A 27,771-nucleotide genomic window follows, 5' to 3' on the forward strand; every position below is an offset into this window, starting at 1 on the left:
GGCGGAGTGACCGCCTGCCGTAAGGCTGATTGCGTTCTCTGACCGTCTGCTGTAAAATAGATTTGTGCGTGGAGGCAACTGAATGAAAACTTAAAATTTATCGAAGGTTTGTGAGAAAAGCGGCAGCGTGGAGGGCGAAGTGGCGGCTCCCTTGTCGGTGCTCGGCCACTCAAAGTTTGCGTTGCGGCCCGGGATGCGTGGAACTCCAGGTCGGGGACTGAGTGATGTTAATGTCGGGCCTGGGCCCTGAGCTCTGAGCCCTTGACCCAGACCCTCTCCCTAGGTCGCGGGCCCAAACCTTACCCCTGACACCGAACTTGTCCCTGAACTTGAGCTCGGGCCATGCCCCCCCAAGCCTGTCCCTATCCCCCGAGCTGTGGACCCAGATTTCCCTGAGTCCGGACCCTACCCCCGTCCTCAGGTCTTGACCAGCCCCAGTGTTTGTCCTAGTCCCCGTGCTTGTCGCTATCCCTGAGCCCCTTGAGTCCGGGCTGAGCATGTGCTCCAATCCTAGCGAGGGAAAAGGGTGAATAAACGCATGTTGAGCTAATATCATGGACGGACAACTGATACTCTCCGAGAAATCAAAGTTTCCTAAAGTTGCAGAATTCTATATTGAGACCAGCAGGCGTGCCCGGACAGAACATGAGTTTGCTGCTCTTAAAGTTTACGTTGGGCTTCACCGTGACAGTGTTGGAGGCCACAGAGTGGGATGGGAAGTTAAAGTGGCAGGCTGAAGTTAACAGGGAGCTCGGGATTACCCCTGCAGACTGAACTCAGGTGCTCGGCAACGCGATGCAGTCTGCGTATAGGTTCTCCAGTGTGGAGGAGACCACATAATGAACACCGAATGCATGAATCTCAAAAATGTTGACTTGCAGAAAAAACAGGTTATTAAGAAGGCAAACTGAATGTTGGCCTTCATTGCTAGAGGGATTGAAGTCAAGAGTAGGGTGGTTATGCTGTAACTATGCTGTACTGGTGAGGCTGCACCTGGAGTACTGTGTGCAGTTCTGGTCTCCCTTACTTGAGGAAAGATATTTAAAGAGCGAACACGAGGAAATCTTTCCTTTCGGTTAGTCCTGACGAAGGGTCTCGGCCCGAAACGTCGACGTCGCTTCTCCCTATAGATGCTGCCTAGCCTGCTGTGTTCTACCAGCATTTTGTGTGTGTTGTTGTTTGAGGAAGGATATACTGGCTTTGGAGGCAGTGCAGAGGAGGTTCACCAGGTTGATTCCAGGGATGAAGGGGTTAGCCTATGAGGAGAGATTGAGTCGCCTGGGACTGTACTCTCTGGAATTCAGAAGAATGGGAGGGGAACTTATAGAAACATACAAAATTTTGAAAGGGATAGATAAGACAGAAGTAGGAAAGTTGTTTCCATTGGTAGGTGAGACTAGAACTAGGGGACATTGCCTCAAGATTCAGGGGAGAAGATTTAGGACGGAGATGAGGAGAAACCTTTTCCCAGAGAGTGGTGAATCTGTGGAATTCTCTGCCCAGCGAAGCAGTTGAGGCTTCTTCACTAAATATATTTAAGATACAGTTAGGTAGATTTTTAAATAGTAGGGGAATTAAGGGTTATGGGGGGAAAAGGCAGGTAGATGGAGCTGAGTTTTTACAGACAGATGAGCCATGATGTTGTTAAATGGCGGGGCAGGCTCTATGGGCTGGATGGCCGACTCCTGCTCCTATTTCTTACGTGCTAGATTGGGAGAAGTGCACTGTTTCTCCCGGAAAGACTGTTTGGGTGCCTGGAAGGTGAGAAGGGAAAGGGTGAAGGGTCAAGCATTAGATTGCCTATAAGCAGAGTGTTGGTTAGTGAGAATGGCCCAGGGAGTCACAAAGGGAAACTGCTGAAAGAGGAGGAGGGGGGAAAGACAGTCAGTGGTGGACACTGCAGAGAATGAACTGTTGAATTTGGAGGCTAGTGGGGCCGAAGGTGAAAATCAGGAGAACTCCATCCGTTTTCTGTAGGAGAGGGGTGAGAACTGAGGTGAAGAAAATGGATGAGACAGGGATCTTGAGCTTTGTTAGCCCTTGCAGAAGCGAAGCGACAGTTCATAAAGAAGGGAGACATTTCAGAGGCACCACTGCAGAGCTTCTCATCGTTGAGGCAAATAAATGGAGTCAGTGGAACTGGGAGAATGCAATCGAGTCCTCACGGGAGGCAGAGTTGGGCAAGCAGTAGCTGAGATAGCTGCTGCTTTCACTAGACTTGTTCTTGATGTAAAGATCAAGCCTGTCTCCTGTGATGGGGACAGAGAAAAGGAAGAGGCGGCATAACCGTGTGAAGGTACGGCAGGAAAGAAAATGGAACTGCTGAGCCTTGCATGAGTGTAAGAGGCAGCACCAGGGAAAATGGGTGTGATATTAGATCACCTGCCCCACCATTCAATTTGATCACAACTCAGTTTTCTTTAGTCTTAATTTCTTCTTCCCAATTTCACATAGCCCTCAGTTCCTCATCCTTCCAAAAATTATCTACCTTTCATTGCTCTGGCCTCCACACTCCTCCAGGGTACTAAATTATTAATATCTATCCCTTCAGAGAAGACATTCTGATACTCTTACTGTGGAACTATGTTTATTTAGAGTTACGGCTCAGTCACGGCCCCTTCCAGCCCGACAAGCCTGCATCACACAATCCCATCCATGTGACACAGTAAACTTCTAACCCCTTGTGTCTATGGAATGTGGGAGGAAGTCGAAGCACTCAGAGGGAACACACACGGTCACGTGGAGAACGTACAAACTCCTTACAGACAGCGGGGGAATGAAACCTGGGTCGCTGGTGCTCCAATACCGTCGTGCTAACCGCTATGCTATCGTGTCCACCCAACTGTGGCGGGATTGAACCCCGCTCGCCGGCACCGTAGAGCATCATACTAACCACTGTATCATCCACCTTATGCCACCATACTGTCCACCCTATGCTACTTTACTGCCCACCCTAAGTCACCGTAACGCCCACCCTGTGCTACTGTACTGCCCAACCTTTGTTACCGTATTTCCGTGCACTCAACTCTCCCAGTGGTGGAAATACCTCAACGTCTACCTGGTCAGTCCCCTTTAACATCTTTGTGTGTTCAATAATATCACCCCTCGTTCTAAACTACAGGACATCAGGATTGCTCTTATCTCAAGCCTGTATAGACTTAAGGCCAAATGGCTTCTTCCCCTGTTGTAAACAATTCTGATTCTATAATCTTGTTCTTCAGAATTGCTATTTTTCAGTACTTCCAGTTATCAAGACCCTGAACTGGCATACCCTTCTTAGCTCTCCCCCACACTCTCTTAATTCTATTAACATTTCCTTACCTAGTTCATCAAGCTTTGTTGATTCCCCATCTGCTCTCATGAATTATTGATAAACTATTTATATTAATAATATGCTGTCTTTACAGGTGCTGCTCTTTGCTGAACTCTCCATGTGCCTATTCCCATCTCTGGGTTGAGCGCTGGAATACCACAGTTTTGGGAAAGGTGGGGAAAACCTGTTCTGTCCAAGTTATCGCAAGGTATTCTCTCAATACCAAACAATAGTCCTTGCAATCAGAGCATTCCGCTTCCTCGCGTAATGTGCAGTGTTTAGCCTACGTGACCCTTCTTTTCTCAGTACATGCTGCCTCACGCACCATGTTCGTTCTGGTGGAGATGGTGGACACTGTGCGGATTCCGCCCTGGTTCTTCGAGAGGAAATTAAACGATGCCATCGCAGAAGAGCTGAACAAAAAACTGGCCAACAAGGTAAGAGTCTGGAGGTTGAAGGAGTAATTTGTGATGTGTCACAAAGTATCTTCAAGCCAGTAAATCCAAAAGGGTGTACTTAGCACAGGAGCAGGTCATCTGGCCCACCATGATTTCAATCCAATCTGTTTGCAAGTTGCCTATAACCTGCCTGTCACATGCCTGTATAAATGTCTCCTAAATGTTGTCATTGCATCTGTGTCCGTCACTCCCCTGGCAGTATGTTCCAGGCACTTACCATCCTTGGTGTAAAAAAATCAGTAGATTGCGTAGGATTCTGTTATCGCTGCTTTCTGTTCTGTCTTGCGTCTTTATTATGGTTATTAGTCACATGAGTGGGGATGTGCTGAAGGCGAAGGGAATAAGTTACATATTCTTGATAACTTCAGGACAGTTTTGTAGCTTGGGACTGGCAGGGGTATCTTTTGCTGACTGCTGAGATCAAGCTGAATAACTTGTGTACACTTAAGTTCATTGCTTCAAGATTGTACGTTTGCTTATAAAGTATTCGACTTTTGGAGCAATCATTGGAGCTGGGGGGCGTGTCATGCAAGTATAACGACACTGACGTGGTCGCAGGCTAGCGGCAATTGTTTTGGTTTGGTTTTGCTGCTACAGGTTATCTCACAAATCCATAAATTCTCCCCCTTTCAACTTAAAGCTCCGTCCCTTGACATTTGACATTTCCACCCTGGGGAAAAGACTGCTACCCCATGTATGCCTGTCCATCGGATTTCCCCTCAACCTCTGATGCTCCAGGGAAAAGAAATAGTCGGATTGGAGGTGTACACCTGAAGGGAGTGCAGAGAGATGGGTGAGGGGCAGAAAGGAGAAACTCCAGAGCTGTGGGATAAAAAGCAGAGGCTTACGGAACTAATTTGATAGTCTTTTCCCCTCCCAAAGTGCCTGCAGAGGCATGAAAGGTTCTGCAGTCTGTTACTGTGCCAAATGTGTAAGATCTTTGCTTCTGAGTCAGAAGATTGTGGGCTCAAACCCTACTTCTAACAAATGAACAGATAACCGTGTAGTGTCATTCGGTGTGAGTGTGGCATTGTCAAGGCTCCGTCTACTTTCTTGTGTCGATGTAATAGATCCCTTGGTGTTCTCAAAGATTAGAACTCTTAGAATTCCTGGGTATAATTTATCCCTGAGTCACTATCAATAAAAAACTGATGACCTGGTTATCATCACATCAGTGTTGGTGAGGGCTTGTTGTGTACATGTTGAGAACCAGGGACTACATTTCAGTGTATTCTTCATTGTTGTAAAGTACTTTGGCCCTTCTTGATGTCTTTGTGGAGGGTGCACAGTATCAATTCCAAGATTTCAGTTTACTTTGGTTAAATTACAAACAAACATGCAAGTACTAAGCAAACTCAATAAAGAGCTGAGAACCGATGCTAAGAGGTAGAATGAATGCGAAGTCAAGATGCCAAGATAGTACCTCTGAAAAATCCATCACTTTTATAGATAAGAGGAATTCCTTTGAGATAAGCTAGTTAATAGACCACATAATTAAAACAATTACATCATGTGGGTAATGTGCTAATATGTAGCCAATGAAAAATGCGAAAGGTGCTAAACCGTTAGCTTAGCTGCTAAACCATTTTTTGCCAGCGAGTGGGGATGAACCCCCACATACGGTGCAAAATACATGAGTATGTTAAAAAGTACAAATTTCATACAAAGTATTATTTAAAAAATAATGGTTTCCAACAGACCTCACTTTCTGGTGTGCCTAAAATAATTTATTTGTATTCCAGGGTGTTAATCTTAAACCTGGTTCTCTTGTTGCTATAGGAAAAGATTTGTGATTGAAAAAGGTTAGGAACTCAGAGAGGAGCTTGCTGTACCTGACAGAGTCACAGGGTCAGCTATAGCTGTCTCTGATTACAGATGAATAGATTACAGATCAAAGCGCGATCAGACAGCATTTAATAGCTTGTGCACCTTGACACAGTTTTGAGTTCAAGCAAAGAGCTAGATTGCAGAGGTGAGCTGAGAGTTATAACCCTTAACATCAGGGAGTCTTAAAACTAGTGAGTGGGCATCATGGGTGGCACAGTAATGTAGTACTCTTACAGTGCCAGTGAACCCAGGTTCAATTCCACAGCTGTCTGAAGGAGTTTGTACATTTACTTGAGTTTCTTCAGGGTGCTCCAGTTTCCATTCACATTCCAAAGGGTTGGTGGGTTAATTGATCACATGGGTGGCACAGGCTCTTTGGGCTGGGTGGTGGGTGTCAATCATTCCAGCACAACCCCTCTACTTCCCCAGGAGACTAAAGAAATTTGGCATGGCCCCATCTCAATTTTTATCAGTGTCCCACAGAAAGCATCCTGTCTGGATGCGTGATGGCTTGATTTAGCAGCTGCTCTGCCTGTGACCACAGGAAACTGCAGAGAGTTGTGGACACAGCTCAGCGTGTTATGGAAACCAGCTTTCCCTGCGTGGGCTCTGTCTGGTCTTCATGCTGTGACTAAAGCAGGTAGAAGACCGCACCCACCTCGGTCATTCCCTCTTCTCCCCTGTCCCATCGGGCAGAAGATACAAAAGCACGAAAGCACGTACCCCCCCAGGCTCAAAGACAGCTCTCTCCCACTGTTATCAGATTCTCGTGTGGTTCCCTGCTAAAATAAGGCGGACTCTCAAACTCATGATCTACCTCGTTACTGTTTACCTTCACTGCACTTTCTCTCTAGCAGCTGCACTTAATTCTACATTCTGTTGTTGTTTTGCCTTGTACTGCCTCAATGCATTGTGTAACTGAAGTGATCTGCATGAACGGTATGCAAGACAAGTTTTTCACTCTACATCGGTACCTGTGAGAATAATTAACCAATTCCAAATCCAGTTCTATCGCAGGAGTTCATCAGCCAGTGTCCTGGACTGGGTCATCCTCAGCTGTTTTATTGAGGTTAGAAGTAGGGACATTCACTGAAGGTGTATATTGTTCAACTCCAATTACAACGTCTTGTAAATGAGCAGTCAGTGCCTGGGTAACCTTCAGGCACAACAGAAGTGGTACCTGATGACCATCTTCAGAAAGAAATAAGTTTTAGGCTCCTTGTCCTTCGTGCTCAATGAGGAGTGGCCTTTTAGAGGTGTATAAGATCAGGAGGGAATCGCTAGGATGAATGTACACAGTCTTTTTCCCCGGAGAAAGGGAATCAAAAACTAGGGGTAATAGGTTTAAGGCAGGGGTTCCCAATCTGAGGTCCACGGACCCCTCAGTTAATGGTAAAGCTCCAGTGAAGGGAACCCCTGATTTAAGGTGAGAGAAGAAAAAGGGCTTGAGGGGCAGCTTCTTCATGTGGAGGATGCTGCGTATATGGAACATGGTTAAGGCAGGTACGATAACAGTATTTAAAAGACATCGGCCAAGTACATGGATAGAAAAGTTTTATCGGGATATGGGGACAACTGTGGGCAAATGAGACTGGCTCAGATGGACACCTGGGTTGACGTGGGACACCTGGGTTACTCCATGACTCTCTCACTTTTGCAGGGACTCCATACATTCTGGGGTGGCTGGAGAAGTGGTCATCATTGTGCCAATGCTCATATTGACCAGCCACACCAATACTGAGGTTGTACAGGTAGGCCAGAAGCCGTATGTCCTTCAGCAAGTGATTCACCTTTTGCAATCTGAAATCCTTTCCTGGTATTTTAGCTGGAGAGCCACTTCCTCACAACATCTAAGACTTCAGTCCTGATCTTCACTGCTTCTATGTGGAGTGTGAACAATCTTTCTGTGACCACATGGGCTTCCTCCGTTTGCTCTGGTTTCCTCCCCCATCCCAAAAACTTGTGGGTTTGAGAGTTCAATTGGCCTTTGCAAGTTGTTCCTAGGTGTAGGTGACTGGTAGAACGTGGGGAGGAAAACATGGAATTATTGTAGGATTAGTGTAAGTGGGTGATTGACGGCTGGGGCAGACTCAAAGAGCCTTTTTCCTTGCTGACTCTCTGATTTTCCACCATCTGTAAGGCACAAGTCAGGAGCACAATGACAGTGAATACAATACAGTGAGTGCAATTCCCAACAACTTAAGCTTGGGACATTTTTTTTCTCTCTTCACTGTCCTGTACAATTTATCTTCTGTTTATTGTTATGTTTGTAGCCTGCTGCAAGCAATTTTTGCGTTGCACCTCTTTCTCCCCGTACACGGCAATAAACTCAACGTGCAGTGCTGGAGGAGCTCAGTAAGTCAGGCAGCATCTACAGAAGGGGATAAACTGTTTGTATATTCACTTTATTATCTCTTCTACATATAATAAACTTGACAAAGCAGCTCATTTGATCGGCACTCTGTCTAAACATTAATTTCCTCCTCTGTCAATGCACAATGTGTACTATCTACAAAATTCGCTCAGTTGCTCATCCTGGTTACTCTGTCAGGACCTCTGGAACTAAGGCCAAGGGTAACAGGCACAGGGAAACATTGCCACCTTCAGGCTGCCTACAAAGTCGCTCTCTGTCCTGCTTTGGAAATGCATCACCATTCCTTTATCCTCATTGGGTCTAAATCCTGAAACTCCCTGCCCGACAGAATTGCAGTAATTCAAGCACGTTCTCAAGAGCGTTTAGGGATGTATGTACAATAAATGCCTGCCTTGTGTTTGATATCCATATCCTGGCGAAAGGATGGGCAATTAATGTTCTATTGTATTATGTTGGTTTAATGTCACATGTACAATGAAAAACTTGTCTTGCATACTGTTCATACAGCTGAAATCATACACAGTGCTTTGAGCTGGAATAAGGTAAAACAATAGCAACGCAGAATAAAGTGTAAAGGCTACTGAAAACAGTGCAGTGCAGAGAACGATAAAGAGCAGGATCATAACGAGGTAGATCGTGAGGCCGGGTCCGTCTTATGTGCCGTAAAGCTAACAAATTTCACGACATATGCCACTGATCTTAAGTCTGATTCTGATCTTATTATACAAGAGGTCCATTCAAGAGACTGATAACAGCGGGATGGAAGCTGCCCTTGAGCCTGGTGGTATGTACTTTTAGGCTTTTGTACTTCTGCCTGATGGGAGAGGGGTAATGAGTGAGTATCTGGCTAAGGTGGGGTCTTTGACTAGAAAAATAGAGGGCTGTGCGCTAGGGAAATTCTAGGCGGTTTCGAGAGTAAGTTACATGGTCAGCACAACATTGTGGGCCGAAGGGCCTGTAACGCGTTGTAAATTTCTATGTTCTATATGCGTTTGCTGCTCTATTGAGGCAGTGAGGCATAGACAGTCCATAGAGGGGATCTGGTTCCTGTGGTGTGCTGAACTGTGTCCACAACTGTCTGCGGTTTATTGCCGTTTTATGCTATCAAATTAAAATTAGAAGATAGATCAGAGCTCACCTGTTCAAGCTGATTGACTGGGACCGTCAACACATAATGGCTGGACGAGTAGAGCAGAAGGGGAAGACCGATCTGCAGTCTACAGAGTGTCAGTGACTCTAATTGTGAATTAAATGATAATTGCTGCTGGATTTTCTCTCTGCAGGTGGTGTACAATGTCGGTCTGTGTATATGCCTGTACGACATTACCAAACTGGAAGATTCCTACATTTTCCCAGGAGATGGCGCTTCTCACACCAAAGGTAAGGCACTTCCCTAAGCAATGGCCTTTGTTCAGTGACTCTTAACAATCCAGAATTTCCTTTTCTTTCCTTCCCCTCAATAAATCTTAGTTGGAGCCTGGGGCACAGAGTTTCTTCTGGCCCAGGTTTGCACGCAGAGGGGATCGGGCAGGGGATCCCAGTCCTCAATTTGATCAAGTTCAATGTTCAAAGCTGACAGTAAATTTTATTATTGAAGTACGTATAGTTTACCATATGCAACCCTGAGATTCATTTGTCACTTCAATTATCATTCAACCAGACATGAATACAAACAAACAAAATTGTTTTCCTCCAGGGCTAAGGGGCAATACATAGTGCCAACAGCATATAAAGAAAAACATAAAGAAAAATATAAAGAAAAACGTATTTATTTATTGAAATACAGCACAGAGAAGGCCCCTTCAAACCATGCCACCCAGCAATCCCCCGAATTAAACCTAGCCTAATCACGGGACAATTTACAATGTCCAATTAACCCACCAACTTGCACTGTGCGAGGAAATTGGAGCACCCAAAGGAAATGCATGTGGCCAAGGGGAGAACATACAAACTCCTTACACGCAGCGGCGGGAATTGAACCCAGGTCACCTGAACCTTAAAGCATTGTGCTAACCACTATGTTACCGTGCCACCCCAAATATTGCCAAGTCCCTGAGTGGCATGGCCTGTAGGTTGATGATGCATGGGATGTTTCCAGCTTGTCTTCCACCGAGCGAACACTGGAGGGCAGCACCAACAGGAAGGGCCAGCCCCTAACCCAACTGAGTCAGTTTCCTTCCACACAGCATTCTTATCTAAGTTCATAGAGGTAAAGAAAGACCAGAGAGGGGAAAAAGGGATTCTTTCTGCCTGCTTTCAGCTGATTATCGTTTACATGGAACAGTACAGCACATGAACAGGCCCTTCAGCCCACAGTGTCTGCTGACCATGATGCCAAATGCAACTAATCCCATATGCCTGTACATGATATCCATATCCCTCCATTTCTATCACATTCATGTGCCTCTTAAGCAACACTATCACGTTTTGCTTCTACCACCACTCTTGGCAGCAGGTTCCAGGCACCTACCATGCTAAACAACTTGCCACAGACATCACAGGCAACCGTACACGTTTCATCTTGAAGTAATGTAATGTCTTCACATGTCTTAAATTCCCCAAAAATTTAAGTGGTATTTGGATCCTTGGCTGATAAATGGGTGCTGGAAAAGGAAGAGTGGGTTGATTTTAATTTCATAGAGCACGATAGCACAGAAACAGGACTCTTGGCCTATCTAGTCCGTGCCAAACTGTTTCTCTGCCTAGTTTCATCGACCTGCATCCAGACCATAGCCTGCCTTACCCCTCCCATCCATTTACTTACTGCCTGTTACACCGCTGGCGTTTAGGGCAGCAATGAAGGTCCTCCATCTGTGGCGGTGTTCAGGGCTTCCTTCGTCATGTCAGTAGCTTCCTCTCGGTTTTTGCTACTATCGGTCATGCAAGTCCCGGGCTGAGATTCAGGAATACCATCACACTTAGATGTAGAAGGGTTCTTCATGGCCATTTACATAACAGGGTTGTTAGCCCTGAGCTGAACCTGCGAACCTAGAAGACCACTCTTAGTCTGGCCTCTCCCCTTTGACCTGTTTGGCATGGGTGACCCTACCAAGAGCCAAAGCATAAAACCCTGACTCAAGCCAATGTAGCTCTTCAGGTCATTGAGGCACACAAGCCTCCAAACCACAAGGTTGTGGTCCTCTTGTAGGTCCCATCCATTTACCTACCCAAATTTCTCTTAAATGTGTAATCAAACCCACATCCACCACCTCCGCTGGCAGCTCGTTCCACACTCTCACCTCCCTCTGAATGGAGATGTTCTCCTTAAACTTTCCGCCTTTCACTCTTAACCCATGACCTCTAGTTAAACCAGCCTCTGGAAAAGACCTGCTTATCTATACCACTTGTATTTTGTATACTTAAAAATATATATTATATTCCTAAAATTAATAGGAAATCCAATACAATCAACTATATTCATTGTGTCATCAAACTAATGTAAACACACACAAAGCAGCAATGCTCCCTGTGTTTCCGCTTTAAACAAAATACCCATGAAGTGTCTGAGGCGGCTGCACAGAAGCCAGCCCTTCGCCCAGTGGTGGCAGGACTTCCCGCTGTGGTCCTTTCCCACGTCGAACTTGGGGGGTACTCACTTCACTGCAGCCTCGAGTTCATTCATTCAGGGTTCGCTCGTTCAGCTGAGAGGTTAAGCTGAGGCTCCATTAGGTTGAACTCCCAACAAGTTGGTTACCTGACATTATTAATCAATTAGCTGTGTGTGGGATTCTGTGTATATTTTGGCACAGATCATCTTTCAAAGTGCTTAGGACATCCCAACAATCAATGCGGATGCTACCTCTAAATTGTCTTCCTCTAAATGTGCCTCTTTCTCTCCATTTTCACCCCACACAGTTCACTTTCGATACGTGGTATTCCGACCCTTTCTGGATGAAATTATTACAGGCAAAATTAAAGGCTGCAGCCAGGATGGAGTCTGTGGTGAGTAACTAATTTTTTTAAATCCTGATTAGTCTCTCCACCCCCCCCCCACCCCCAATTGTTGTCATCTCTTATTCTGGGTATATTGGCTCAGGTCATGATATAGCTGTCTGGTTCCTCTTGAGTAGAGGGAGCTAAGATTGTGAGAGTCATCAGTCCCCATGACCGTTTGGGTTTCCTCCAAAGATGTACCAGTTGGTATATTAATTGGTGATTGTAAACTGTCCCATGATTAGGCTAGGATTAATTCAGGGTTTTGCTGGGTGATGTGGCTCGAAGGGCCAGAATAGTCTATTGTGCACAGAGTGTCAATTAAAATATAAAAACTATAGTTAATATTTGATGTACAGTAGTTGCATTTTCCCTTTTACTCCATGTCCCTTCAGAGCTTAAGTTACCAGAAAAAAAAATTCAGATTTGAATGCATCAATTAATTAAGCAGCAGTTGCCAACTGTAGGTACAAGTTTCAAATTTCTTCTGTGCATGTACTTCAAATCCACTCCAATTTTTAGGCTCCTCCCTCTGTGATTCTAGACTTCCCAACCTGCAAGTGTAGTCTCACTCTGTCATTCAGTATCTGTGTTTTTGAAAACCAATCAAACCTTCAAATTTTCAGGAATAGAGCCCTTGTTTATATACCCTTGACCTTTATCATGGAGCCTTGGTACCGATCCCTCTGTTAAATCCCTGCTGCAATCTTACAATGTCAGTTCGTCTTCGTTAGGTTGCTAAGTTGGAATTGCCACCAGCAGTCCAGCAAGAACTTGATCAGCGATACGAGCAGCTATTTTCTACCTCCTTGTATTCTGGTCTTCTGCGCATAATCTGCATCTGTCCAATCACTGTTTCTATGTATTTGTTTAAAAAAAATCTCAGTTACAACATGGGGATCCTTTGAAGACTATTATACCTTACATTAATTAATACTTCCAGTTTGATGGTTCATCTACGCTGCTCGTAAAAAAAGATTCATTGCAAGAGCAGGCTCAACAAAAGTGAGAGCCGCCAGCCTTCACACCGTGCAGGGAAGTGGGAGGTAACTGGAGCACCTGGGGGCAACCCACGCAGTCACAAACTCCACACGGTCAGCACCGTGAGGCAGCGGCTCTACCAGCTGTAACACCATTCCACTCACTAAGGTTTTGAGGAGCTGCCATCTGGAACTATTGCGGTTCCTCCGGTGATGTTTCCAATATGGGGGAGTGTAGGACTGCAGGGGCCAGCCGCTGGTGTGGTGGTATTCGAGGCAAGTGGTCCCAGGTTCGAATCTGGCTGGCTCCTTGCATGCTCCCTATCATGCTGGGTTGCGCGTTGAGCTAGCAACTCAGCGTCTTAAAACCAGACAAATGCTAAAGAAACAGCAAGGTTGCTGCCCGAGGCGCGGAGAGGAATAACAATAGGACTAGAGGGCACAACCTCAGAACACAACGATGGTCCTTTAGAAGAGAGGTGAGGGGGGATTTCTTTAGGCAGAGGGTGGCGAATCTGTGGAATTCATTGCCACAGATGGCTGTGGAGGCCAAGTCATTGGGTATATCCAAAGCAGAATATGTTTTTAATTAGTAAGGCTGTCAAAGGTTACAGGGAGAAGACAAGAGAATAGGATTCAGAGGGAAAATAAATCAGCTATAGTGGAGCAGACTTGATGGACCGAATGGCCTAATTCTGTTCTTATGTCTTATAGTCTTAAGACCTGTACATCATCTGAAACGGTCAGCCACTTATCCCCACTCTACATTATTTTTCCCAAGCCCTCCGTGTTATTCTTTTCGGTTTATCCATTGCTACCCTTGTCAGTTGTTATTGACTCTGTGTCCGTTGTCCTGAAGTGGATTTGGGATGATCCAGATCATATTGGAGTGGTTGAACCACAGCAGAAGGGTAGTCACTGTTTCAATGTAAGAAATGTGGCATTATAAACTAGCAGCCTTACGACGGGCTCCTGTGGATAAAATTAAAATGGCCTGGGAGCAGGATTTAAATATCTCCTTATCTGAGGAGAGCTGGGACTCAGTTCTCAAATCGGTTAACTCAACCTCCCTTTGTGCTCGCCATTGCCTTTTACAGTTTAAGATTGTTCATAGAGCCCATATGTCTAAATCTAAACTATCTCGATTCTACCCTGGCATTAGTCCGCTCTGTGATAAATGCAAGAGGGGCGTGGCCTCTCTCATCCATATGTACTGGTTCTGTCCTAGCTTGGAGAAATTCTGGAAAGATGTCTTCACTACACTATCGGGTATTCTGAATCAGCACCTAGAACCTAACCCCTTAATTGCTCTGTTCGGTTTTTGGGGCGAGACAGATTTATGTCTGGGTCCGACCAAATGCCGAATACTATCCTTTGCCTCTCTCCTGGCGAGACGCTTGATCCTCCTTAGATGGAGAGATGTTGCCCCGCCCACTCATGCGCAATGGCTTAACGACATTATGGCCCTCGAAAAAATTCATTATTCAGTTCTTAATTCGGATCTAAAGTTCCATAAGGTCTGGGGACCTTTTATCGAGTACTTTCATAACCTTCCTCTTGACTAGGGTTTTTTTTTCTTTTCGGTTCCTTGCTTTCAGCTCCCTTTTTTTTTCTGGTAGTAGGCATTATTATCCTCTGTTGCTAAGTGTATTCACAGTCTGGGAGTTTGACTGTCCGGACTTATACTCTCTATACTGTGTGGTGGTTGGTCTGGAGTTGTTTTTTTTCTTGTGTTGTGGGGCTTGGGGAGGACACTAAGCTCACTTGTCTTTAATTTAGGTGCTTTTTTGTTAAATTCTCTTCCTTTGTAGCATATTGTTATTGTATGCTTAATCTTGCACTGTATTAATGCTCCTCATTGGGATTTGGGGTTTTTAATTTTGTAAAATGTTTTGAAAAACTAATAAAATTTTAAAAAAAGAAATGTGGCATTGAATTTGAGTGCAATCCACACCCACCTGTGGCACAGCGACACAGTAGTTCTGCTGCCGCCTCACAGCTCTGGCAGCCCCTCGGTGTGGAGTTGCACATTCTTGCCCTGACTGGGTTGGTTTCCCCCTTGGTGCTCTGCTTTCTCTGCTCAAATCAAGATGTGTATCTGTTTGGTAGGTTAATTAGTCCCTAAATTACTCACAAGAGAAAATCTCAAGGTGCCGGAGATACAAGCATCGCACACAAAATGCTGGAGGAACTCAACAGACCAGGCAGCATCTGTGGAAAAGAGTACAGTCGAAGTTCATCGGGTCTCAACCCAAAACATCAACCGTTTGCTGCATGACCTGCTGAGTTCCTCCAGTGTTTTGTATGTGTTGACTAAATCACTACCTGTGTATGTGGCTGGCAGGAGGGTCAAAGAGAGTTGATGGGGCCTGTGAGAGCGAACTGAGGGAATGGGCTTTCTGTGTCAGCCTGCACAGGCTCTAGGGGCTGAATGGCCTCCGTGTTGTGCAAAATATGAAATAGGGGAAACAGATGCGATATTGACCAAAAAGTGTGCTTAATGCTGTTGATTGAAGTGTTTTTCATGGTGAATTGTCTCTATAGTGTGGCTATAGAGGCAGATATTTCTATTTATTTATGTAAAGATACAGTACGTAACAGGCCCAGCAACCCACTTATTTAACTCTAGCCTAATGAAGTTACAGTGACCAATTAACCTACTAACCAGTGAACTGTGGGATGAAACGGGAGAACCCGGAGGAAACCCACAGGGTCATGCGGAGAACGTACAAATGGCACAGCACCAGAATTGAACTCTGAACTCCAACACCACAAGCTGTAATATCGTTATGGTAACCACGACACTGTTACAGCTTGGGGTTCAATTCTAATGGAGTTCTAATCACGCTAATCTTTACGCTACCATGGTTGAGTGAGTCCAAAACTTGAGGGTTATAGAAGTAAGATAATGCATACAACAGAGAATTTAGGAAAAGTATAACTCCCCAAAGTGTGGCAAGAATGCACAGACACATGGAGTAGTTAAAGATAACGACTTGATTCGGACAATAAAAATATTGGAAGAACTCAGCCAGTCAGGCAGCATTCGTGGAGGGAAGTAAACAGTTGATGTTTCGGGTCAAGACCCTTCATCTGGACTCAGAGTAGAAGGGAGGCTTGATGGTTTAAAGAGGTGAAGGAAAGGGGTGGGACAAGAGCTAGCAGGTGATAAGTGGAACCAGGGTGAGGAGAAGTTGATTGGGAGATTGAGTCAGGTGGGGGAAGGGTTAAAATAGCGACCAGGTTGGCAGGTGATAGGTGGAACCGGGGTGAGGAGAGGTTGATTGGCAGGTGGAGTCAGGTGGGGGGAGGGTTGAAATAGCGACCAGGTTGGCAGGTGATAGGTGGAACCAGGGTGAGAAGAGGTTGATTGGCAGGTGGGGGGAGGGTTGAAATAGCGACCAGGTTGGCAGGTGATAGGTGGAACCAGGGTGAGGAGAGGTTGATTGGCAGGTGGAGTCAGGTGGGGGGAGGGTTGAAATAGCGACCAGGTTGGCAGGTGATAGGTGGAACCAGGGTGAGGAGAGGTTGATTGACAGGTGGAGTCAGGTGGGGGGAGGGTTGAAATAGCGACCAGGTTGGCAGGTGATAGGTGGAACCGGGGTGAGGAGAGGTTGATTGGTAGTTGGAGTCAGGTGGGGGGAAGGTGGAGGCAGCGAGGAGCTGCAGATGATGGAATTTGTTAAGAGAAGAATGTGGAGCATGGAACCAAATAAGGGAAGGAGGGAGGTAGAGAGGACAGATGGGAACAGCAAGGGGGAGGGGAACCAGTGGGAGGAGCGTGTTGGTAATGGGCTGATGGAGTGAGTGGAGGAGGGGAAAGAAAATGGGTGATGGTGGTTAGGAGGGGGAATGTGTGTGTGTGAGAAAGTGGATAAACCAGGAGGAGAGGCATAGGGACACAGTGTGAGCAAGTCAGCTGAAAATGAAGAATCCTGTAGGAGGAAAGATGACAGATTAGGTCTATTTGTCCCATGTACTTCAGAACGTTCAGTGAAATGTGCTGTTTGTGTCAATGAACAACACAGTCTGAGGTTGAGCTGGGGGCAGCCTGCAAGTCACCATGCTTCTGACAGCAACATAGCATGCCGACAACTTACTGCCCTAACTCATACGTCTTCAGAAACTGGAGCTCCTGGAGGAAACCCACACGGTCATGGGAAGAACATACAGACAGCGGCGGGAATTGAACCCCGACCTTCCGATCGTTGGCAACCTAAAGCGTAATGCTAACTGCAACGCCACCATGCTGCTCCACAAAGTTGGATAAATAAATCAGAGAGGATGGGAGGACGCTGTATTTAATATAGAAACTGCCACAGAGTGGTTGATCTGAGTGGTCAATTAGCTTTTGCACGGTAAAATATTTATTTAATATAAAGATACCTGCATATATTTATCACTGGGAATAGAAAACAGTCTGGTGCTGTCAATCACTAAGTATCGTAATGACCTATGGGATTTTACGAGCCAAGGATAGAGACAGGCTGAAATGGAGACTGATTAGAAATTGATGAGGGTGTTCATGTTAATAGCAGTAATGTTTTTAATTGGCAGTAGCTTGAGGTGTTAAGAATAGCTGCCCTGAGAATGTCTGTGACAGAGAGAGCTGCAGCCTGGCCCTTCTCCCTCACTTGTTTCATGCCTGACCTCAGAGGCTGCGTTGGAACACAGGGGACATGACGTGACTCCTTCCTAGTGTGGGTCATGGTGACCTTGTCAGAGAATCGAGAGCCTTGCAGCTTTGTGAGCTGGCTGCAGAGGCAAGGAAGTATATTTCTAACACATTGTACAGCCTCAGACCTCTGGGTTTATGTACAACACTGATGTTTCGTCATTAAGCCAGTTTCTGGACAACACATGGGGCCTACCTCCATGTGGCATAAAACAGGCTTTCATTCCTTCAACAAAAACATTAAGGGACTCGATCTCAAATAAGAAAAAAATCTGCAGATGTTGGAAATCCATGAAACACACCAGTCCTGATAAAGGGTCTCGGCCCGAAACATCGACTGTACTCTTTTCCCTAGATGCTGTCTGGTCTGCTGAGTTCCTCCAGCATTTTGTGTGTGTTGAAGGGACTCAGCCTGGTGGCGTTCTCAAACAAGAAATTGGACCCTGGTTTATTCAGGGGCTTGATAGAAATCATTCCTTCCCACAAATGGTAGTGGGAATCTATAACCTCTCATCAAGGTTGGAGTAAAGAAGAACAATTTTTAAATAGTGATAGATTTTTTTGAGAGAGTTAGTGGTTATGTTAGGGAATGGAGTTGAAGTTAGAGAAGAAGGTTGTTGAAGGGGGACTTGGATCAGCCGGGAAGTTGGATGAAGGGATGGCAGATGAAATTTGATGCTGACAAATGTGAGTTAATGCAGTTTAGACATTCAGATGCTGGTAGGTTTGGAGGTTGGCCCTGTCGGTGGGTATATCCAACCTGAATTCCTGATTTCTTCGGATGCAGAAAAATATACAGGTGAGTTGGAGAGTGAAATCGATCTGCAGTTAGCTCACACAGTCCTGTAGTATACTGTCCTGAAGGATGCTCTCTCATCGGCCTCTGAGACTGAAGTCACAGGGTCAAAGGGGGCTGAGGGAGCTCGTGAAGGTTCCTCCATGTTTTGACAGTCAAAGGGAGCACAGAAGGATTGAGCTTATCTGGAAGTGAAGCCTTATTGTCACCTACGTCACTTGGTTTCACTTTGTAAGAGGTGATAGCATTCAAGCCGTGCTATATCCTTCAATTAATGTTGGCTTTTGGTGGTATGTAAACTGTGATCAGTATGACGGAGGAGAATTCTCTTGGTAAGTAGAATGGTCGGCACTTAATTGTTACATGTTCCAGGTCAGGGGACCAAGAATACAACAAAACCACCATATTGGTGTACCACAGAGAGTTTATCATGAAACCTCATCTCTTCCCCCGCCCCCCCCACCTTTTGCCTTCTCCAAAACAGCAATTTGGTCCATCCTGTGTATTGAGGAGCCTTCTGGTCATACCGATGCATCACAAGTGTTATCAGAATGAGTCATGTCTCTGTGAAAAACAGAACACAGCAATTTCTCATTTCCCTCCAGTACAGCAATCTTGCCCTTATGTCCACAGTCTTGGTCTTCAGCGACTGCGCATTTGCTAATGAGATGCTGGGTAGAGAAGGGGGAATCTCATCCCTCTGCATTTCAGCCTGGCTTGGAGACTCCCCCCACCCGCCTTGCTTCCGGCCATGGCGATGAACCTTTTTCCGTTTAAATATGTTGTACTAGTATGCTTGAGAGTTAATTCTGCCGAATCCTTCAGTAGTTTGTAGAATCTGTAATACATTAAGACAGTTGAAAAGAACATTGCTCAAAGGGAAATTACAGTCTGCAGATTGCAGTGAGAGTGATTAAGAAGAGGTATATTTAGAAGTTTTGTAAGCAGCCCACAGTATGTCGCCATGGTTCACTGGCGCCATCTTGTATCTTTTCATCCTCTAACTGTGTTAATTTTGTAACGTCAATTCAAGTTCATGAAAACTATCCCCTTCCTTTTACTCTTGAATGGGGACCAGTTTGCAGTTTGTAAGCGGTTTGGGCTGGTTGTGAATCCGTATGCTCTGGGGAATAGGATGGACTTTAATCCACTAACGCACAGCCCTTCTTCTTCTTCACAGTGACCCTGGGATTTTTCGATGACATCCTGATCCCTCCTGAATCTCTGCAACAACCGGCCAAGTTGTATCCTTCACTGATGGTCCTTTCCCTGAGAATGGGATGCAAAGATCTGGTCACCTCAGCCTCTCTTAATGAATGGGCTGCATGGTTGAACTCCTGTCTTATTCCTTACAGCATCTGGATGAACCATTTAAAGACCAGGGACATGGCAACATTTTATTGAAATTACTAAATCCGATAGGGAATTCTGGAGAGATTCTACCAAGGGAGGCATTAAAGTGCTTTTGCAAACCCGAGGAGAACAGTGTTATATTTAAGGGTATTTGGTAACATGTTTATTATTGTTTTATGTACCGAGTTACAGGAAAAAGACTTTGTTTTCGTAGAGTCATGGAGAAATATTGTGCGGAGGAGCAAATAGCTCCGCAAGGATTTTGCAGTTTCTTCTCTGGCTCCTACAAAGACTGAGGATGCTCTCGGTCATGCCCTGGAAATTGTCCACCTTAATGCACAATAAGTCTGCAAAAGCCTCCTACATGATCTCTTGAGCAACTATGTCTTTCTGCGCAGTAAACACTAAGGAGAAATGTTCTTTAAAAATCCCACCCGTTTCCTGTGTTTTGACACTAGGTGGTTCTGCTAAAGGGACCTATTCTCTGTAGCCAACCTTTTAATACATCTGTAGAACCTCTTTGGATTTTCCTGAACCTTGCCTGCTGGATCTACCTCACTTCCTTTCTTTGCTCTCTTGGTTTCCCTCTTAAGTGTATTCATAATCTTTTTCATAATCAAGGGATTCACTCATTCCCAACCTCTTAAACCCAGTATATGCTTTCTTCTTGGTGAGGGCCTCAATATATCTCGTTAACCAAGGTTTCCTAAACTTGCCAGGTTGTCCCTTCACCCTAACAGGAGCATGCTGCCGCTGAGCTCTTGATATCACACTTCTGAAAGTCTCCCACTTGCTATTTGTTCCTTTTCCTTCAAACGGACTCTACTACGTAATCAATCTGTGCTAGATCCTGCCTAATTACTGCAAAATTAGCCCTGCTCCAGTTTAAGATGTGGATCTGTCGTATCCTATCTTAAAGAACTGGTCACCAGAGCCAAAGTGCTCTCTGACTTCCATTTCAGTTAGTTCTCTGCGTCATTCCCCAAGAGGAAGTCATGTCTATATAGTGACTCAGGGAACTTTCATGGACACAATTCAGACATTTATCCCCATTGCGGCCCCTAACGTTATATAGATACTTCCATCATATCAATCCATCGAGGTACTACAAGCGAAAAGCAATAAAAGAATGCAGAGTTACAGAAAGTACAGTGTGGGCAAGGCTATGACAAGGTAGAGAACAAGAGTCTATCTTGTCATACAAGAGGATTGATCAATAATAACAGCAGGATAGAAGCTGTCCTTGAACCTGGTGGTACGTGTTTTTCAGGCTTTAGTAAGGGAGATCATAATACAGAGAATGTCAGGCAGTAGTAAAACAAGGCAGCTGGACTTGCTGTGTTGTCTAGAATTCATTTTGCCACTCGTCTGAGAGGCTTCTTCGGTTCTGATCCATGTTGGGTAGTTTTCCGGCTTATAAACTCCATGAGTTGTTTAAAGGTATAGCAATCACATGGAAGATCGTTAGGAGTCGTGGAGGTAATGAGAGGGTCATTGGTCTTTGTGAATGGAGGTGTGAACTGTTGAGGAGATGCCAGGGTAAAGATGTTAGGACAGCATTGTAAGTAGCTGAGAGGTGGTGTTGTACCCCACACCCTCTGTTCAGGGATGGGTTTTCCAGTTTGACAAAGATGGCTTCTTTACCCCTCTTTCAAACCACCTGTCCTCCCTGTCCGAAATGTGCTCATTGTTATCATCAAAGGAGCATCCCTTGTCCTTTAGGTGTAGATATATAGTGAGTGTTGACCTGAGGTGCTAGCCCTCCTGTGTGGGGCCATCCGTTTGTGAATTGGTTGTTTTGACTCACTGATGATATAGATCTGTGCAGTCCTCATTGCATTGGACAGCATGTACAATATTGCTCTGCTCATGTTTGCGTGTAGGATCCTCGGGGTGGGTGAGTTTCTGTCTGAGTGTGTTTGTAGCTTTGAAAAGCACAGAGATTTGTGTTTCACTGAAATTCCAGTTACATATGGGGTGACTGGGAAGAAGCCCCTCAGATGAGTGGCAAAACATCTAGACAACACAGCAAGTCCAGTTGCCTTAATTTACTACTGCTTGATATACAATGACCTTGGTGACTGAGAACCTTCATAGACAAATACAGAGAATGGAATTCTTGATGTTGCAAAGCTGTGATAATGTTGGATCGGATGAGGCTGTTCTGCTTCTGTGCTTTAGAATTTCATAGCCTTAGAGATGTTTGATTTCTTCTTTATCATGTGCTGTGAATCACAGGAAGTGGATTGCAGCTTTTATGTCTGTCCATGGGAGCCTGAATGCAGTGGTGTAAAATGCTGCCCGTGGAGATGGGGGTGAAGGAGTGCTTCAGTGTGTATGTGGTCACCCACCAGCCCTCCTCCCACCTCCGGCAATCAACCGATGGAGTCCTGTCTCGTGAATGCCTCTGTGTCACTGCAAAATGTATTCTAGCAGAGACTGCAGTGCGTGGTTTTCAAAATTTGCATTAAGCACTGCGAGACCAGAAACAATGTCACTAGTCGGTGGATTGGTTCAAGCGTGGTAACGTTGCTGCTCTGTAAAACCCTCGCTAGAACACATTTGGAATATTGGGATCAGCTCTGGTCACCTCAGGATAGGAAGTATGTGTAAGCTTTAGGTTGGAGGAGCAACACCCCATATTTTGTTTGTGCATCCTCCAACCTGATGGCATGAACATTAATTTCTCTAACTTACAGTAGTTTCTCCCCCTCCCCCACCCTTTCTTTCTTTACTCCGGCTCCCCTCTCACCTCTTCAGTTGCCTGTCACCTCCCTCAGGTGCCCGCCCTACCTCCTTCCCTTCTCTCACTGCCCAATCCCCTGTCCTATCAGATCCTTCCTTCAGCCCTTTACCTTTTCCACCTAGCACCTCCCAGTTTCTCACTTCACCCCCCCCCCACCTGACTTCATCTATCACCTTCTAGTTTGTAAATCCTTCCCTCCCCCTCAGCTTCCTCGCCCTTCCTTTCCAGTCCTGATGAAGGGTTTTGGTCCGAAACATTGTCCTTTTATTCCTTTCCATAATGAGCTGCTGAGTTCCTCCAATATTTTGTGTGTATTATTCTGAAAACTTCAGAGAGGGTGCAGAGGAGATTTACCAGGATGCTGCCTGGATTAGAGAATATGTCTAATGAACATTGCTGAGCGAGCTAGGGCTTTTCCCTCTGGAGCAAAGATGATGTGAAGTGACTTGATAGAGAAGTACAAGAGGCGTCGATACTGCACAGTCAGAGACCTTACCCCGGGGTGGAAATGACTGAGACAAGGGGTACGATGAGAGGCATTGATAGTGGACTGTCAGAGACCTTTTTCCAGGGTGGAAATGACAGACAAGGGGCATGATTTTAATGTGATTGGAAGAATGTAGACAGCGAATGTCAGGGGCAAGTTTTATTTACACAGAGAGTGGTGAATGCCAGAGGTGGTGGTAGAGGCAGAGACATCAGGGGCATTTAAGAATGATAGAAAAACGGAGGGTTACGCAGGAGGGGAAGGGTTAGATTGATCCTAGATCGGCACAACATCGTGGGCTGAAGGGCCGGAACTGTGCTGTAACGTTCTATACTCTGTGTGGTGTGCTTAGCACTGAAAACTCAGCCTGACAGCAGCACCTGATACTCAGAGAGGACAAAGAATAGTACAGCACAGGAACTGGCCAACTATGAGACCAATTTAAAACTCATCCTACCTGCTTACACATGGTCTAACTCCCTGTATTCCCTGTGTGCTCATGTGCTTGTCTAATTGCCTCTTGAACACTGCTATCATACTTTCTTTTACTATGTTCCCTAGCAGCGAGTCACAGGCACCTGCCACTCATTGTGTAAAAAAAAAACTGATCTCGCATATCTCCTACTTCTCTCCTAAACCTGATAGTAATTAAGATTTCCATCCTGTGAGAAAAGACTCGATGGCTCTCGTAATAGTTTATCAGGTCACGCCGACGGCCTCTGATGCTCCAGAGAAAACAGTCCCAAGTTTGCCCAACTTCTCCTTGTCCAACCCAGGCAGCATCCTGGCGAACTTCTGCAGTCACACCTTTCCCAGAGTTTGCTGACCAGAGCTGTGCACAGTACTCCAAATACGACAGGACTAAAGTTTTAAACAGCAGCAGTGCTCTGACCGATGAAGGGAAACGTGTCATTTGCCTCCTCTACCACCCTGCCCACTTGTGTTGCCACTCCCAGGAAGCTATGGACTTGCACCCTAATAAACCTCTGTACCATCAAAGGCCTTTAATATATGTCTGGCCAACTTGATGTGGGGTTTGAACATAGAACAATACAGCACAGTACAGGCCCTTCAGCCCACAATGTTGTGCCGACCCTTAAACCCTGCCTCTCATATAACCCCCCACTTAGCTTCCTCCATATACCCGTCTAGTAGTCTCTTAAATTTCACTAGTGTATCTGCCTCCACCACTGACTCAGGCAGTGCATTCCACATACCAACCACTCTCTGAGTAAAAAACCTTCCTCTAATATCCCCCTTGAACTTTCCACCCCTTACCTTAAAGCCATGTCCTCTTGTATTGAGCAGTGGTGCCTTGGGGAAGAGGTGCTGGCTGTCTACTCTATCTATTCCTCTTAATACCTCTATCATGTCTCCTGTCATCCTCCTCCTCTCCAGAGAGTAAAGCCCTAGCTCCCTTAATCTCTGATCATAATGCATACTCTCTAAACCAGGCAGCATCCTGGTAAATCTCTTTTGTACCCTTTCCAATGTCATCCTTCCTATAGTGAGGCGACCAGAACTGGACACAGTACTCTAAATGTGGCCTTACCAGAGTTTTATAGAGCTGCATCATTACCCCGCGACTCTTAAACTCTATGCCTCAACTTATGAAAGCTAACACTCCATAAGTTTTCGTAACTACCCTCTCTACCTGTGAGGCAACTTTCAGGGATCTGTGGACACGTACCCCCCAGATCCCTCTGCTCCTCCACACTTCCAAGTATCCTACCATTTACTTTGTTCCTTGTTTTACTGAGAATTATAAATGAAGGTTTGGGTGACATGATACTGCTCCAATTTTTGTCAGCAAAGTCTGATCAATGATGCATGATTGGCTTCAGTCAAGCTAAGCACGATGCTGTTTGGAAGTGCTCATACTGATTTCCATATTGCTAGACATGTACTGGAAATGGTTGCTGCAACTAGGTCCTACATCTAGGCGTCGGTTCTGCCAAGTAGCACAAGTTGTCCACTGAAACTGAAGCTTGTCCTGATCCTGCTTGTTATTTCCCTGACTGATCTGGCAGCGATGAGACTGAGCAGGTGTGGGTGTGGGAGTACGAGACCGACGAGGGTACACACGACCTGTACATGGATGTCGGCGAGGAGATCCGACTGAGGGTGGTGGATGAAACTTTTGTGGACACCTCCCCCACTGGGCCCAGCAGAGCAGATACTTCCACCTCTACAGCAGAAGAAACACAGAGGAAGGAATCTCCCTACACGCTGACGGTATGGCTAAGCTCTTCCCTCTCAGTAGATCCACCCCTTCCCAAGACTTGCATTAATATAGCTGGCAGGCAATTCAGTGCTTTTTAAAAGTTTGGACAGCAAGATAGTATGGTATTTAGCACAATAATTTTACAGTGCCAGTGATGGGCGTTCGATTCCTGCTGCTGCCTGTGAGAAGTTTGTATGTTGGCCCTGTGACTGTGTGGGTTTCCTCCAACTGTCCTGGTTTCCTCCCACATTCCAAAGATGTTCAGTTGGGGTTAGTAAGCTGTGGGCTTGCTGTGTTGGCACCTGACGTGTGTTGGCACTTGTGGGCTCTCCCCAGCAAAAACCTTGACTTGCGCTGGTTGTTGCAAAACGGCATATTTCACTGTATGTTTCAATGTACATGTGACAAATAAAGCTAATCTCACTTTTGTAGGAAGTTTGGAAGCATTTCTGTACATGGAAAATCCCACAACCAGCTGACAGATAGTAAGAAGGTCATATTTTTAGTGACGTTACTTAAAGCGGTGAATTTTGGCCAAACACCATAGTTTTACTTTTCTTCAAAACTATGCAGTGGTGATCTTTTGTATGTAGCTGGGAGACCAGACTGGGTCTCCCTTTGACATTTTATCTAAAAGACAGTGACAGTGCTGCATTTCCCCGTGAATCCCAGAATTTAAACCAAGTTGAGTACATCGATGGTGCTCTCCCTCTCTAAGATTGAACTACTACCACCCGTTTCACCGAGAGGAGGAGTGATCATGGTTGGGTGTTGTCCTGCTCCGTTCTACACTTACTGAAAAGAGAATTAAAAGGAGAGTTGTGTGTGGCCATTAACTGTTGTCGGCACGGAGACCAACATCCGGTGCTGCTGGCAGATCATCAACTCGGTGAAAGACGCTCTTTGGTCGGCCGGAAACTTGATGGTCTACCAGCACACAGAGATGTCCGTGGGCGGAATGCTGCCGACTGGCACATTCTCGGCTGCAGGAGTACAGGCTGAGGGACGCATTCAAACTCGGTGCAGCCACCGCAAGGGTTCTAGGGTTCACAGTCTAGGGTTCTTCTCCCGCAGGAGTTGAGGGTTGGGGGGGGTGCGGTGTGTATACCCCTAAACAAGTGTATGTAAATATGAAAGAATAAAGTGCCACTTGGGTGGCGAAAAGTATGAAAATGCAAAGACAGCAATGGAAACATTTGTAAAGGATTGAAAGTCATTGAATGGTTTATTGTATATAATTTTACTTTTGAATAAAGTTTATTTTGTTTAATAAAACTGTTGTCCCTGGAGCATGAAGGGAATTGTAAACTACACCCACCTCCGAGTGAGTCATGTCTGGAGGTCAATAAAGGACTACATGATATTTAACTAGAGGAGAATCTGAACATTATTTTGTATCTCATGGGGAATGTGTTAGAGCAAGATCATACTGCATTCCACTGCTGTGAAAATTTTCCCCGAGTATTTTAGGCTTCTGTTTGTTTCTTTTGCTCCCCCTGCCTTTGTGTGTGTTACGAGTAAACAGAGTGGGTGGGGAAGCGCTCATGTAACCTGCTGCATTATTTCAGCCTGTGCTCTCGAATTGTTTGCAGGGGTCCATCAGTGAGCCTGGCCTGGGACTCCTATCCTGGTGGACGAATGGTTAATGAGCCGACCTGATCCCACTGATTCAAATGCAGCACAGTGACCATCTGCCCGGAGCTGGAACTTCCCGTCTTCCAGCCAGCTCCTCAGGGGTCTTATTTTCTGAGAAGCGGACAGATGCTGGGCGTTTAATTAGAGCGCGAGGCATCCGGTGAGCACGACCCAGCTGGACCAGCATCCGAGGTTTCTGTGATGAGCAAATAAAGGTGGAGCGTGTCCAGAGAAAGATGAAGGGCCTCCACGTGGAATGCCTGGGTTAGTCTTGACTACTTCCCGCCGTGCAGAATGCTGCTCCTGCCCTCCTGGCTGATTAGGCTGCTTGTGTGATAAATTAAAGATGTTTGTTCAGTGAATTTGGTTCTTGTTTGTTTAAGCTGTGAATCCCATCGCTGTTGAGAAAATGAGCTAAGCCCGTGAACCAGATGCAACCTCTGATCCAGAGTCTCTTTGCCGCTTTCTTAATGCGCCAGGCTGGCCTGACATGGACTACTGTTGCTTGTGAATCAGAAGGTGGTGAGTTCAAGCCCAGTGGATGGCTTTACCTGCCATAAGCCACGGCAGGACTGCAGCCCCGGCTGAGGTTTGCATTACTCCATTGGCCATACTAATTTGTGGCTCTATCGATGAACGATCCGATGACTTTTCTGGAAGAGGACCAGCCGGCCTTGGCCTTTCCTCGTGCAGTTTACCTCATATCTTCAAGAGGAGAGAAGCCTGTGCATGTATTCCAGGTGCCAGACGATGACCATTTTCTGCATAAGACAATCATCCCGTGTGGTGTTTCCATTTATAGTTATCGGGCATGAAAACAGACCCCTAAGTGCAGTACTTCCATACTGACCAAGTTGCCTAATTGATCTGTTCCTATTTGCCTGTGTTTGACAACCTTTTCTGTCCGTTCACCTGATCGAATGTCCTTTAAATATCGTGATTGTAGTCACCTCCATCACTTCCTCAGGAA

General features: G+C 45.7%; 1 protein-coding gene across 4 annotated transcripts; it reads left to right on the forward strand.

The window, feature by feature from the left end:
- Window positions 1–27,163, forward strand: polr3h (polymerase (RNA) III (DNA directed) polypeptide H). 4 transcript variants are annotated; one of them, XM_073033875.1, is made up of 8 exons: window positions 1–106; window positions 3,408–3,521; window positions 3,620–3,750; window positions 9,256–9,352; window positions 11,828–11,914; window positions 19,537–19,600; window positions 24,973–25,177; window positions 26,759–27,163. In XM_073033875.1, exons 3-8 carry the CDS (start codon window positions 3,640–3,642, stop codon window positions 26,810–26,812), a joined length of 618 nt encoding a protein of 205 aa, XP_072889976.1. In that variant the 5' UTR covers window positions 1–106; window positions 3,408–3,521; window positions 3,620–3,639; the 3' UTR covers window positions 26,813–27,163. The 4 variants fall into 4 exon arrangements, with proteins under 4 accessions (XP_072889976.1, XP_072889980.1, XP_072889979.1 ...); XM_073033879.1 differs by having other exon boundaries at window positions 3,408–3,486; XM_073033878.1 differs by having other exon boundaries at window positions 40–209; window positions 3,408–3,486.
- Window positions 27,164–27,771: the final 608 nt, after the last annotated feature.

The sequence above is a fragment of the Hemitrygon akajei genome, chromosome 31, assembly GCF_048418815.1.
Source record: "Hemitrygon akajei chromosome 31, sHemAka1.3, whole genome shotgun sequence".
Classification (NCBI taxonomy): Eukaryota; Metazoa; Chordata; class Chondrichthyes; order Myliobatiformes; family Dasyatidae; genus Hemitrygon; species Hemitrygon akajei.